The sequence below is a fragment of the Syngnathus acus genome, chromosome 10 (genome assembly GCF_901709675.1).
Source record: "Syngnathus acus chromosome 10, fSynAcu1.2, whole genome shotgun sequence".
NCBI lineage: Eukaryota > Metazoa > Chordata > Actinopteri > Syngnathiformes > Syngnathidae > Syngnathus > Syngnathus acus.
Genome location: NC_051095.1, coordinates 12,208,275 through 12,222,177, shown reverse-complemented (window position 1 = coordinate 12,222,177; position 13,903 = coordinate 12,208,275). Strand labels below are relative to the sequence as shown.

The 13,903-nt window shown below is 40.8% G+C and overlaps 1 protein-coding gene across 2 annotated transcripts in view; it reads left to right on the top strand.

Annotated features, from left to right (window-relative positions):
- The window catches only part of pdlim7 (PDZ and LIM domain 7), a 30,859-nt gene that overhangs the window by 7,642 nt on the left and 9,314 nt on the right, over nucleotides 1-13,903 (top strand). For both annotated transcript variants that reach the window (XM_037262049.1, XM_037262048.1), the window contains exons 3-5: nucleotides 3,964-4,115; nucleotides 6,672-6,699; nucleotides 7,482-7,672. In XM_037262049.1, the coding sequence (XP_037117944.1) occupies nucleotides 3,964-4,115; nucleotides 6,672-6,699; nucleotides 7,482-7,672 (371 nt within the window). The remainder of the gene's footprint in view (nucleotides 1-3,963; nucleotides 4,116-6,671; nucleotides 6,700-7,481; nucleotides 7,673-13,903) is intronic.

The window sequence follows — 13,903 nt, the reverse complement described above, 5'->3', positions numbered from 1 at the left end:
CTTTTTTTGGGGGGGGTTTATCAGTGAACACATGTCCCGTCATCGGAAATCACATGTCTGGAGAAAATTACAGATGATGTCATGCCAATAAGCAAGTAAGGACACGTCGAATGTCTCACTTGCGCAGCTGGATGTGTCTGGATTCTTTCGCTTTGCTTCGGTGTCTGACATGTCAAGCATCTGTTTTTGGATCAGTAGCCTTAAAGCCTCTCTCGTACACTTGTGCAAAAGCAGCCCGTTGGAGGGCTGAATGAATATTTCACTACCTACCTAGGGGCGCGTCTCCTTTAGCAAAGTTGACTGTGAATTTGATTGCATTGTGAGGGGTGCAGTGGTGTTTTAAGGTGAGTTAGTGCGAGGTGTTTCCACTGCGCAATGCGGTCTTGTACTTAAAGGTTTGGTTACTCCTATCTCAGAGGACTATTTATGGATTTGTATCAGCTGCGCTGTGTGAATTATGTCAGGACAGACAGCCTCTCGGCCCGCAAATAGCTATGGAAATAATAAAAATGAGCAGGGGCCAAGTTACCCGGCCAATATACCTACAGTTGCAAATAAAAGTTCAGTGTGGAAAGAACAAGCCAAAGGATAGTTTTCAGCATCAGTCAACAGAAGCACTTGAATCGCGTATTTTAGACCTTGCGCCTGGAAAGGCTCCCGAGGCCTTGAAACTTGATCTCCTTGCAAAACACCTTGCTCTGAAAGGCAAAAATGATCATTGAATAAAAGCCTTACAATAATAACATCATTTATTTGACACGAACCGCTATTTGAGAGTTATGGCATTGGTTTTGCACATGTCGCTCCGCTAATTTCAACACGATGGATCTGCCATGCATGCGACACGCTTGCATCGTTGTTGAAGCTCCTCGCTTCTCGTGAGCCACTATCACAGTGCAAGTTACATTCTGAAACATGGTTTCCACTGTCCGTCGCCATATTTACAAACTGCTGGGGAGATAGTGTTTCCGCCCTCCCCAACCAACCAAAGACCTGAGGACAGCAACTTTAGGTGCTGCCATCTCAAGTGGGGGAGCAGCTGCATTCTAAACCTGAGCCAGCAGCACAGGTGTCTGTGTCCATCACCGATGCCGCCATCCATGAAAACAACCTTTGCTGACTTTACAGCGTCAATATTTTATTAGCTCACCAACCGACCAAACTCTAGTCCAGCAACTTTTTAGTTAGTGACATTATTTGCCTTGAAATTTTAACATATTTGTTAATATTTAAAATATCAGCTTTTATTATTATATAATTTGAGCACAAATAAAATGATAAAATAACTGGGCCATTATTATTTGATGAATAATCAGTAAAGATATGCTACACTGAATTTAGTCTTGAAAATCAGTTCCTTTACTGGTGAGTATTTGAATTCATGGCAGTTATCAAATAATAGTTTTTTTTCTCAGAATAAAAATATTATGAAGTATTAATTTTGGCACATTTTGTGAATTTACCGTCATGGTTCCCAAATTTCATTTTTTAAATTTTTTTAGATTTTTGGTTTTGATACAAATGTGTGGCAGCTGTAGCTCAGGCAGTAAAGCAGGTCATTCAGAAACCAGAGGGTTGGCAATTGGAACCCACCTCTGTCCGTGCCACGTGTTATTGTGTCCTTGAGCAAGACACTTTACACACCTTGCCTCAGGGACTACAGATGAAAACTAGCCCCTTGGCTAATTCTGATGCATCTACAGAAATGTTCATTGATGTATACTCCCCCTGTCAAATAAACAAATGAAATAAATAATTGATCCTTCTGTGTCACTGACAATGTCCTTACTGTTAATGAAAATGACCAATATGCAAAATAAGATGATAAACATGAATCTTTTGAAATGTACAACTATTTAGTATTTTTTACCTGTAATATCCCAAATATCCACTTCAGACTTTTATGCTTTTTGGGCCAGTTGCTACTTAATTTAGGCACATTATACACACATTGGGCACAATTTTAGGTGATGCAATGAGATCACATGGAGGGCACTGTAGCACAAATGTGACTTTTGCAAGCACTTCTCAGCATAGTGCAGTGCAGTTCCAGACTGCTGTAACCACAATAATAAAGGCAACATGCCCTGTTAGTACAAATTAAGCTGTTAAGGCAAAATAATACAAAAAGTACCTGTACTTGCTCTCATGACATTATGCAGGTGGTACCAGCACATTGTAGTCTAATAGGTGCTCAGGAATGCACGGGCTGGTGAGGGAAAATTGCAGTAATGTGGTTTTGATGCGGGGAGTTTTTATGGGCTCAGTCAAGAGGTTTGCATCTGTAACAGTTCCGACCAGGGCTTACAGAATATGTTGCTAATGATTTAATTTACATCAAATTACTTTTACGAGCTATTGTGGCAGTAAACGGGGAGGCCAGACTGTGTCTGTCAGCAGGGAACCTCAGTGCTTCAAAAGACGGTGCCTCCTTTCAGAATATGTCACAACTGTCAGTCATTGTTATTTTTTACCATAGACGATTCATAAATGTTTGATTAAAAACTCGACAAGCAGTTTCTTTTTTTAGTCTAGCTCATGACTTCCAGACGAGGCCAATCAAAGGCAATTAAAGTGATGTTTTAACTTAATTGTAAAAGAAGAATTGCCTCAGAGGAAAGCATTCCTTCTTATTTTTAGCCTTATCATGCTTTGATTTAAGTCAGGCAGTCTTTGCGGGGCGCACTGTGGAGCTGTCATGGGTTTACTGACGGCATTACCTCCTTGCTCGCACAAGTGTTTATGTTTAATGTGCAGAATCAAAGCAGCGAGCGTGATAGCTTAGCTGAACATGGCAGAAAACTATTGATTGAACTGCTGAGTCCTCTGAGCTCCCGACGAGCCAACATCTGCAGGGATCCGTGACACCAGCGAGTAATCCTAATGGGGTTTTGCCTTAAATCCTGGTGCAGGCTCTCTTATCTGATGCCACTTTGTACTTCACTTATCAGTGCATTTGACACAGGGATCGTGTTTCATTAAGCCACACGGCCAAGCTGACAGGGGCCTTACTAAACCTGATTTGACGTCTCTCCCCTTTGTAGCCGCCGTTTCAGTGGAGACGGCAGGCAGGCCGGGATTATAGATTGTGTCTTTTCTTCCTGTTTGTAATGAGACCTCGTTGACAAAACGTCTGCCCCGAGAGGATGATGTCACCGTTTTGTCAGTGAAACTGGTCAGAGACTTACCTGTCTGCATGGAAATAACGACATGGCTATTCCAGTAAATTATGCCATCACATGAGGCATGTGGTGGCTGTCTGAGGCTTTCAAGGGCTGCTTTCATCATCGGTTGTCACATCTGCGCTGAATCATGGGATGACTGATGACATCACGGTTTTCCCCTCATTGTGCTGAGTGAAAGAAATATCTCTCCTGCCTTGTCTGACTGTACATACACGCTCCCTGAGTTGCTTATTAGGTGTCATTAACAAACAGGAAATCACTGTCAGCCCAACATGACTTTTGGATTCATATTTTTTGTTTTTGGCATCCCCCCACATTGAGCCTGTCATAAAGAAATGAGATAATGGTTTGTAATTTAGGGGTTGTGTATGCTATTTTCAGATGAAAATCAAAACACTCATTGAGATGCTTGGATCTGGATGTAGATTTTTTTTTCAAGCAGCAGGCTTATTTTCTTCCAGAAATGTGTCTGTGAATACAGGAGTATTCAAGACAGGACTGTGGGGGGATGTCACAAGCAAAACAGCAGGGCTTTTGTCGTGTTTTTTTTATTTTTCTGTAAAATATACACTTTGTACAATATTAATGGATTCCACTGAGTCATGGACTTCAAATCTAAAGCCACACAATGCCGCTTACTATTGGAGTGAAGTGAATGTATAGTGCGCAGTCCCTTAGTTAGTTAGTTAGTTAGTTAGTTAGCTAGTTAGTTAGTTGAGTTAAATAAGTGATGTTGACATTGCTCAAAACCTTTTCTGTCCTGTATTCTCTCTTCCAGCTGACCCCAGGCGGGAAGGCAGCTCAGGCTGGTGTCGGGGTCGGAGACGCGGTCGTCTCTATTGATGACCTCAATGCCGAGGACTTGACCCATGTGGAGGCCCAAAACAAGATCAGAGCAGCATCCAATTCACTCACTCTCACTCTCAACAGGCAAGTCAGTTTGCAAAGAGATGCAACAAGGAATTAATTTGACTCTTTCTACATCAAGTACATCGCACCTCACTACTACACATTCATATCCACTTTATACTCTTCTGGATATCACTATGCCCTTAAAATGTGTAGTAGTATGTAAGATAAACTCACCAATTGCAGCATTAAACCCACAGATGATAGTGTGATACAAGTCAAGGGTACACCAAAAATTTTGTTTTACAAAGTATAAGTGTTTGGTTGGAATTGCAATTAATAGAGAGGTATTCATTTAACAATATAGTTCGCAAGTCATCGCCAAGTGCATGCAGTGGCAGTTGTCCCACTGAGTCCTGATTCGTAAAAGTACACAGTATATAGATTAATGCACTTTGTTGAAGAGCCCGAGCCAGAAAATGTTTTTGTTTTCAGTTGTTTTAATGAAAAGTAGTTGACCTTCATACGAGCAGCACTTAAGAATTGCCCATCTAGATTCTGCCAAGAATTACTGACTGAAAGATTATGTCTTCAGAGTGCTAAGCAAAAAAGATTCACAGGCTGCTTCATTAAAAAGGGAAAAACACAAGACCGCCCAAAGGAAAACAGAGTGTTTTGAGGTCTGGATAAAATGAGAAAGTATTGACTTGTCAAGTCATAAACATGAGCTGGCGTACTGTCAGGAGACTCATTTAGATTTTGTGATCCCCTAAAAGTTCAGAAGCTGTGATCACAGCTGTTGCTCTGCCCCTACCCCTCACCTCCTCCTCCCAATCTCTCTTTGGGTTTGTCTGCCAACACACTGGGGCTGATATGTACTGACAAATCTTTCACTATGATTCCCTTTGATTTTCTAGATAGCGGAGCCAGAACTTCAAATAGTTTCAGTCTTCCATTCTCGTGCATACAATTCAAACATAGAATCTATTCCCCCAAAGGATCAACAGCAAAAATTGAACAAATCCATCTGAGGGTCAGAATAACTCCTGCCTAAAAGGTTTTAGGGTAATGGAAGTTTATGGAGGACCAAAAGAATTCAACAACACTGGCTTTTAAATCAACATGTTGCCCTCCACTATTGTCATTATTAAAGAGGAAGACAGGCAAACACTTCCCAGAGAGAAATAGTTGCCAGTTGTGTTTGCTCACAAATACATCCGATCTTTTGTGCTTGGAGAGGAGGCCACCCGATGAGTGACGGTAGCCTCTATTTTCTTTGTTTAATGTCACTGATGACCTTTTTTGTGGTTTTGGGTCAATCCCCAATTTTTATTTGAATAATAAATATTTATTCCGTTAACATCTTTTCATGAATGGATCCAAATAAAATCACGGTGCTGTTAGTTTGTATAGTATCTATGTGTAACAGTAAACGCAGTATGATTGTGAAAATTATATACTTGTAACAGTGGTGGTCTCATTTTAAAAACATCCAAGTTTTCCATGAGCTAAGCCATTAATTGATTCGTGAAATGAGGTCAAATGATCTCATGGAGCTCAAACTCCTTTTTTTCAGTCTCATGGGTCAAACTCAACCCAAGCAAAGTCATTCCCCCCTAAAAAACACAAATCATCTCCACATATTTTCCTCACCTGTGTTGAATAAAAATCTCAAGACAGTGATGACACATTTTTTCCACAAATAACGCGTGGCTCATCAAATTTTGGTTCAGTTCTAGGACAGCCGGGGTGCTCCAGCATTGTGAACGTCACGTTGATATGTCGACATGTGGCTATGCTCTGCTGGCTGCTCACTGTATCTGCTGTCATCCAGTCTTTAGCACCTTCTAATCAGGGCTTGGAACAGGCCTAACATAAGCGGTTATTCATCCCTCCTTCCTACAGGAAGAAGCCATTGTTTGCATTTGCAGCCCCTCACAATGTTGCAACATGCAAGGTGATTCACATTGTAACCTTTTATAGCTTTGTGTCAGTGGTGCTTTGGTATGAGATAAGACGTTTAGATGAACTTTGGCACGCCACTCGGTGAAGGCAAGGCAGAAATATGCAGCCTGGGGTTAAAGTTAAAACTTGTGGCGCATTTGAGTTGAGTGGGTGATGATGCTGACAGCAATGTTTAACATTTCATCGTAGAAAATAAATAAAAATGTCTACGTATCACTCCTGCAGATATCGACCTTGGTATTGGAGTGTACGCTAGGATGCAATATTGGCATTGTATCAGAAGTGAAAAAGTTGTTTAATGGATTTAATGGAGGACTACAGGAATCAAAAATATCTACTTTTGAAAGGCTGAAATTCTGGGAATTTCAACAGTTTTAAGTAGTTAAACCAGGTCTTTAAACATTGAATTGATTATCAAGATTTGACTATTGATTAGTTATCGATTAATCACTGCACCCTTGATTCTATCTGTTGGTCTATTTAGTCACTATAGGATGTGTTATTATCTTCATACCATTAATCATTTTGACTTTATCGATATATATTTAATTTTAAAACTTTGTGTCATAATTTCTTTGTATTTCTTTTCACAATGAACACAATTGATGTGTTTTATGTTGGCGCACGGCACGGAGGTTGGACCTAATTTATGTTCCCATGGTTTCTCCACAGAAATGTTAAAGTCGACAGCGAGCAGAAGGTAAGCCTTTATTTGTCCGTCGTTTCTACTCACCACATGTGCGGAAGCAGTTTGTTACATACTAAACGGCCTTGATTGAGACTTTCTGTAATTGGTGCTCACATTTGACCTGGTGTCACTTTGGCTTTAAACTAATGTGATTCGCCCGAGTCACCTGTCAGGTTCTGACAGCGTCCAGAGGCTGCAGATTAGCAAAGCATCAGCGCGCGACTGAATCACTTCGCCGGACGGAGCGGCATGATTGATGCTTTGGAATTTTCTGTCTTTTATTTGTTGCGCAATGCCTTACATGCCTCCCTGATACCAGACTAAAAGTGACTGTGACACATTTAGTTTTGCTCTCACGTCTCTTAAGAGCCACTTGGCTTCCTGATTGCAGTTTGAAAAGCACAGTGGTGTCGTGAACTACCTTGTGCTGTGCTCTGTTATTAGAGCAGCAGCTGGGACGTGATACCACAAAGTCAATGCTGCATTTTAGCGGCTATCCTTTTCAGTTCGTGTAGAACAGTAATTGCAAAATCTATTTTATGTGTGACAATTTCTCATGTTGAACACTTTCATTTTATCATTTGTACTACACAAATAAATTGCATGGCTCTTGAGCACGTGTTCGTTGTGCAGGAAAACGGCTGCAGGCTTTGTGTAAGTTAGTCATTTGTGTGGAGAAGCTATGAGGCTTCGATTAAAGTTCAGTCAAAGAAATGACATTTTTGTGTGCCTCAAACGTCTAACTGCATGTTGTGTGCTGTGCTGCATTGTCTTCCTCTCTTACCACTACGTAGGACCCACGCGCCAAGGCTAGCGTACTGCCAACGTACTCCTTTGCCCCGAGCACCACCATTAACAAGATGGCGAGGCCTTTCTCAGCAGGGGGCGCTAGCGCAGGACCTGTCATAAAGCCCGTGGCCTACTCACCTAAACTTAATACGCCTCGCTCTCAGGGCCGCGCCGGTGTGCTGCAACCACAGAACGGGTAGGTGCAGTAAACAACTAACCATCTTGCAGTTCTCGTCAAAATGACCACATCAAGTACTTATTTTTCCCCTCTAACCTCACACCCAATTGCTGCAGACTTTGATCTAAGGCAACTTTTATCTCAGTTAGGGTTTGCCTGTCCTGGCTTTACATGGAACTTATGTCCAGGAATCGGTAAAGAAATGTAACATAAACCACTTTTATGGGCCTCTGATGTGTCTTTGAATTTTAAGTATCCTCTCTTCACATAGATCTCAACTCAAGTGTGACATTATCAAAAGTTTCCATTCTGTCAGGCTTTTTAAATACTTTCTTTACATTTTTTTTAAAGTCATAAACTTATGGATATGTACTAAATAACTTTGGTACAACTGAAATTATGTCATCCAACCGCAGCCAAGTCAAAATAATAGAGAGGCACTGGATCCAGTCATGTCTTTAAATAGAATGGACATTTAACTATACTTTTTTGATACTGTGGACAAACTCAATCAATCAATCAATCAATCAATCAATCAATCAATCAATCAATCAATCAATGATGAGATGGATGAATCTCATCAATCAATGATGATATGGGTGAATCTCCTTTGTGTGTTCTGAACTCCCTTTTCAATGTTAGTTTTGTATTAAGTAGAATAATGCTGCCAAGAGAAGTTCATCCAGGGCTGTATGGACGGTGATTTTCTTTACACCACTATCAACTGTAGTTGCTGCAGCTAAGTAGCGCTCTCATTTTGCCTGAACTGCTTCAAGATGAAATGAATCATCAGTCAGTTCCACACAATCACAATGCTTCTCAGCAATCGGTGAATCAGTTTTCATGGCCACCCTTAAAGGGACAGTGTGTAGAGTTTTTCCCCATCTAGTTGTGAAGTAATAGAATGAACGGCCTAAGTTTAAAGTGCAATTACTAGACCTACAATTATACAAAAAACATGTACATTTATGTCATAGAACATACAATTTGATTTGCACATTATTGAAATTTATAGTGGGGGTTTAAAATGAACATAGACAAATTACAAAATTCTACACAATGTCCCTTTAATTTTTAATCACGTGGAACAGGGCTATAAATCATCATAGCGTGTCCTTGGTGACCCCTAACTAGTTGGAATAATTTGGGTCACAGTAATGCGACTTCAGCCACCAGTGGCAGATGTGCCGTGACGCTCCGTGTTAGCAGCCATACACCACTTTAGAACTTTGGTGCTGGATTATTTAAGTAGTCTGTCTCACTGGATTGCTCCTCATAGTTGAAGTGTGGCGGAATTGCATTCCTGCGGCATTGGCGCATAACGATAACAACGTGACTAGTTTTGATGAAGACGTCACCGGTTCTGCCTAATGTCGAACCGTCCTGTTATTCAAACATGTTCACTTTGTGTATAGAGCACTCAATTGCTGTTCCAGACAGAATCACAGCACAAGATGACAACATGAGAGTGACTGCGACACTGCAGAAATCCTGTGTTTGAGCCAGCGCCAAAGCCATTTACATAACTCTGGAAAAGCATTTGCCTACGTGGCTGAGTGGATCGGAATGACGACTGTTTTTGTGCCAAATCATTAAGGCTCAGTGTAACAATAGGTAGGCCTGACAGCCGCACAATGCCGTCTTTCTCTCACAGAGCCCACTGACAATAAAAGCATGCCTCTGCTTAACTCTTTGCATGTTTGCTGCTTTCTGATGATGGTATGCACAAACTCTCTTTACCCCACTCCCTCAAAATGCCACTCTGATGACAATTTCTTTTCTCTTTTTGTTTTTTCCTCATTTCCCTTGACTGTGCAGCTGGAGATTCTTGAAAAGTTAGTGCATTTTCTTCTTTCTCTCTTCCTTGTTTAAAATCATGACATATACACATTGGCCACAATATTAGGTGTGCATGACCTCCAATACAAAACTTCTGCCATTTCAAATATAAAAATGCTGAGTTTTGCTGCTGTCTAAGAGGTATTACTTTAAAAAATATGTTTATTAATGTGGCAATTTTTGCTGTTTGATGAAATATTAAGATTGTGCTCAGTATTGTGCAATACCAAAACCGAAAAAATATCACATTCTTATGAGACTAAATTAGTAATAGTCATAATGTTCTGAGAATAATGTTGTAATGTATGCAATGTATAATAAGAAAAATATTTAATAGCATATTATGAGAATTATCAAGTGTGTCAAATATTCTCACACTGACATAAATGCAGCAGTCTGTACCCAACTAGATTCCCTTCATGTCCCTTTATTAAATTACAGCATTATTTTATAAAATTATAACTTTACTCACCATTATTTTTTACATTATGCTTCTAATTCCCATGCTCGTAAATGCTTTTGTAACACAGATTTTATTGCAGATTTTTTTGGTTTATTTTTGCTTTTAAATATTTGTAATACAAATTTTTCAGGGCAACTACAACAATGAGCATATTGATAAAATAATGTTTCTTCAACAGTGTAGCTACCAAACTAATCTTCTAATCTCTATAATCCTTTGAAATGGCAGAAGTAATTTTACTAAAGATCATTACAATTGTGTAGGTGTCCCTAATGCTATTGCTGACTGAGTTATTATAGATTTTCAGTCTTCAACAAGAATATATACATACATCCCGGTGTTTTTTCCCGCTGATTCATCATCGCAGCGTTTCCCAACCTCTAGTGAGCCAAGGCACCCAAAGTATAAAAACTGAAACTAAAAGTGAGGTGCTCTTCCCGATTAACGTACATATGTACAGCTGGTTTTTAAAGCAGTGTTTCCCAACCTTTTTTCATTCACGGCACACCTTTTCATTGGAAAAAATCTCGAGGCACACCACCAACAAAAATCTGTTAATTGTTACACCAGCTTCTATATTAAAATCAGTTATATTACAACAAAAGACATAAAGTTCTATTCCTATATATGTATGGAGAGTCGAATAATTGAATAAAAATAAATACTAAATAATCTTTAAATTGTATTTCTTTTGTAAATGAAAGTGACAGTTTTTGAAAAAAGGTTTTAGACAGTGTAAAGGAATAAACTATTGAAAGTGATTGTGATCAAAATCCAAAAGAATCAATATGGCTTTGTTTACTGTTTTAGACTAGCTCTATATAATATTGCAACATTAAGAACAAAGTCACTTTTAAAGACGCTCTGCTGTTCTGACAGCGGCTGAGTGGCTATCACGGTCGAGGTGTCTCGACTTGACTGTGTATTTTACGTTGGTGAAAAATGAACAATCCAGGTTCTCCCGTTGAACTACTCTGATTTCCATCGGACCGAAAACGCACCACAGCCGTCATAGTGTCACTGTTAGTAAAAGCACACAGCAACTAGTGATGTGCATTCCAGTTCTATTAAGTGAATTGAATCTTTAGAATCAGTTCATTCAAAAGAGTCGTTCAAACGGATCGTTCAACGAATCGTCCCCCCCACACACGCACACACTGAACAGGAAGTTGCGTCACTGACTCGTCTCGTTCGTGAACGGGAAATTACGTCACTGAGTAGTAAATCCCTCCTTCATCTATCGCTCGCTGCTGATTAGTCGTTCGCGAAGATTCACGAGTGAGTGACAGACAGCATTGCTGCTATACCAGCCAACACACGTTATGCCGACATTGATGTTTTCATTTTGTATTTGTTGGGTTATGGTTGATGGTGTTATTATTCCGAATGTGTTTCGTTCTTTTTTCAGTTCATATGACTTCAACCGGTAGGGGTCGGTAATGCGCATCGAAGCTGGTGCCACCTCGCCGTAACGAAGAAGAAAATGACGTAACATCCCGTTCAAGAACGAGTTGTGAATTGCATTTCCCGTTCACTAACTGAACGGATCTGTGAGTGAACGAGTCAGTGAGTGAGTGATTTGCATTTCCAGTTCATCGCGTGAACGGATCAGTGAGGGAACGAATCCTGACTTTCCCGTTCGCGAACGAGTTAATGGGTGAACTGCCTTCCCGTGCATCAACGGATCAGTCAGTGTTGCGTCTCCTGGCGTGTAAGCCAGAATGTAGATTTACGATTTGCCAAGGAAAGAAAGAACCACTCACTGAAACACCCCTTCTTTTATGCACGTTTTCTCCAAGCTAACGGCTAACTTTATTGCATGAAGGGATGCGCCGTTATGCAACAACGGGGAGATTATGCTTCTCTTTGGGTAATCTTGATTTTATAACACTTGTAGTAGTTTTTAAATAACGTGTATGCATATATACGCCTAAATATTGTTATCCAATATATCTAGTGCAATTTCACATTAGATTGCTGGTTTGAAATTTACTTTTAATATTATTATTATTTTCAAATAAACATTTATGTTAAAACTTGTCTGGTGTTTTATTCCTTGTTTTTTTATTCGCCAATTAAAACATAAAAATCAGACATTTGGTTAACTGCTTTGTATGACAATATGTGTAGGTACACCTCATGGACACTTCAATAGGTACACTACACGAGGTTAAAAAAAAAAGAATAAATAATTAAAGGGGTAATTGCACAATAACAGCACATTTGTGCACATTCCCTCACCTGGGATCGAACCAAGGTCTTACCACGCAAGAGCCCATGTCATTACCCAGTCAGCTATTTCGACCTGGAAGACTGCGGTCGTCTACACTGTTTTGTACGAGTGATGTGCATTCCAGTTTATTATTCCAGGCCACTTTATTAGGGAAATATCATGGTCAAAGGTCACAGGTGTCAAGCTCTAGTCCTCGGGGCCGCGTTCCAATATGTTTTCAAAGTGACCCTCGTTAAGCGCATCTGCGTGAAAAGTTTTTGGTCACTTTCACGTTCCGCAGGAGCTAAAACTTTTCACGCAGGTGCACTTAACGAGGGAATCACACGGACACTCCATTAGGTACACCGCCATTTTCAAGTGTACCTAATAACAGGCCACTTTATTAGGGAAATATCATGGTCAAAGGTCACAGGTGTCAAGCTCTAGTCCTCGGGGCCGCGTTCCAATATGTTTTCAAAGTGACCCTCGTTAAGCGCACCTGCGTGAAAAGTTTTTGGTCACTTTCACGTTCCGCAGGAGCTAAAACTTTTCACGCAGGTGCACTTAACGAGGGAATCACACGGACACTCCATTAGGTACACCGCCATTTTCAAGTGTACCTAATAACAGGCCACTTTATTAGGGAAATATCATGGTCAAAGGTCACAGGTGTCAAGCTCTAGTCCTCGGGGCCGCGTTCCAATATGTTTTCAAAGTGACCCTCGTTAAGCGCACCTGCGTGAAAAGTTTTTGGTCACTTTCACGTTCCGCAGGAGCTAAAACTTTTCACGCAGGTGCACTTAACGAGGGAATCACACGGACACTCCATTAGGTACACCGCCATTTTCAAGTGTACCTAATAACAGGCCACTTTATTAGGGAAATATCATGGTCAAAGGTCACAGGTGTCAAGCTCTAGTCCTCGGGGCCGCGTTCCAACAAGTTTTCCAAGTGACCCTCGTTAAGCGCACCTGCGTGAAAAGTTTTTGGTCACTTTCACGTTCCGCAGGAGCTAAAACTTTTCACGCAGGTGCACTTAACAAGGGAATCACACGGACACTCCATTAGGTACACCGCCATTTTCAAGTGTACCTAATAACAGGCCACTTTATTAGGGCAATATCATAGTCAGAGGTCACAGGTGTCAAGCTCTAGTCCTCAGGGCCGCGTTCCAACATGTTTTCCAAGTGACCCTCGTTAAGCGCACCTGCGTGAAAAGTTTTTGGTCACTTTCACGTTCCGCAGGAGCTAAAACTTTTCACGCAGGTGCACTTAACGAGGGAATCACACGGACACTCCATTAGGTACACCGCCATTTTCAAGTGTACCTAATAACAGGCCACTTTATTAGGGAAATATCATGGTCAAAGGTCACAGGTGTCAAGCTCTAGTCCTCGGGGGCTGCATTCCAACATGTTTTCCAAGACCTTTGACCGCTTGATTACCACTGTTATTAGGTACACTTGAAAATGGCGGTGTACCTAATGGAGTGTCCGTGTGATTCCCTCGTTAAGTGCACCTGCGTGAAAAGTTTTAGCTCCTGCGGAACGTGAAAGTGACCAAAAACTTTTCACGCAGGTGCGCTTAACGAGGGTCACTTGGAAAACATGTTGGTACGCGGCCCCGAGGACTAAAGCTTGACACCTGTGACCTTTGACCATGATATTTCCCTAATAAAGTGGCCTGTTATTAGGTACACTTGAAAATGGCGGTGTACCTAATGGAGTGTCCGTGT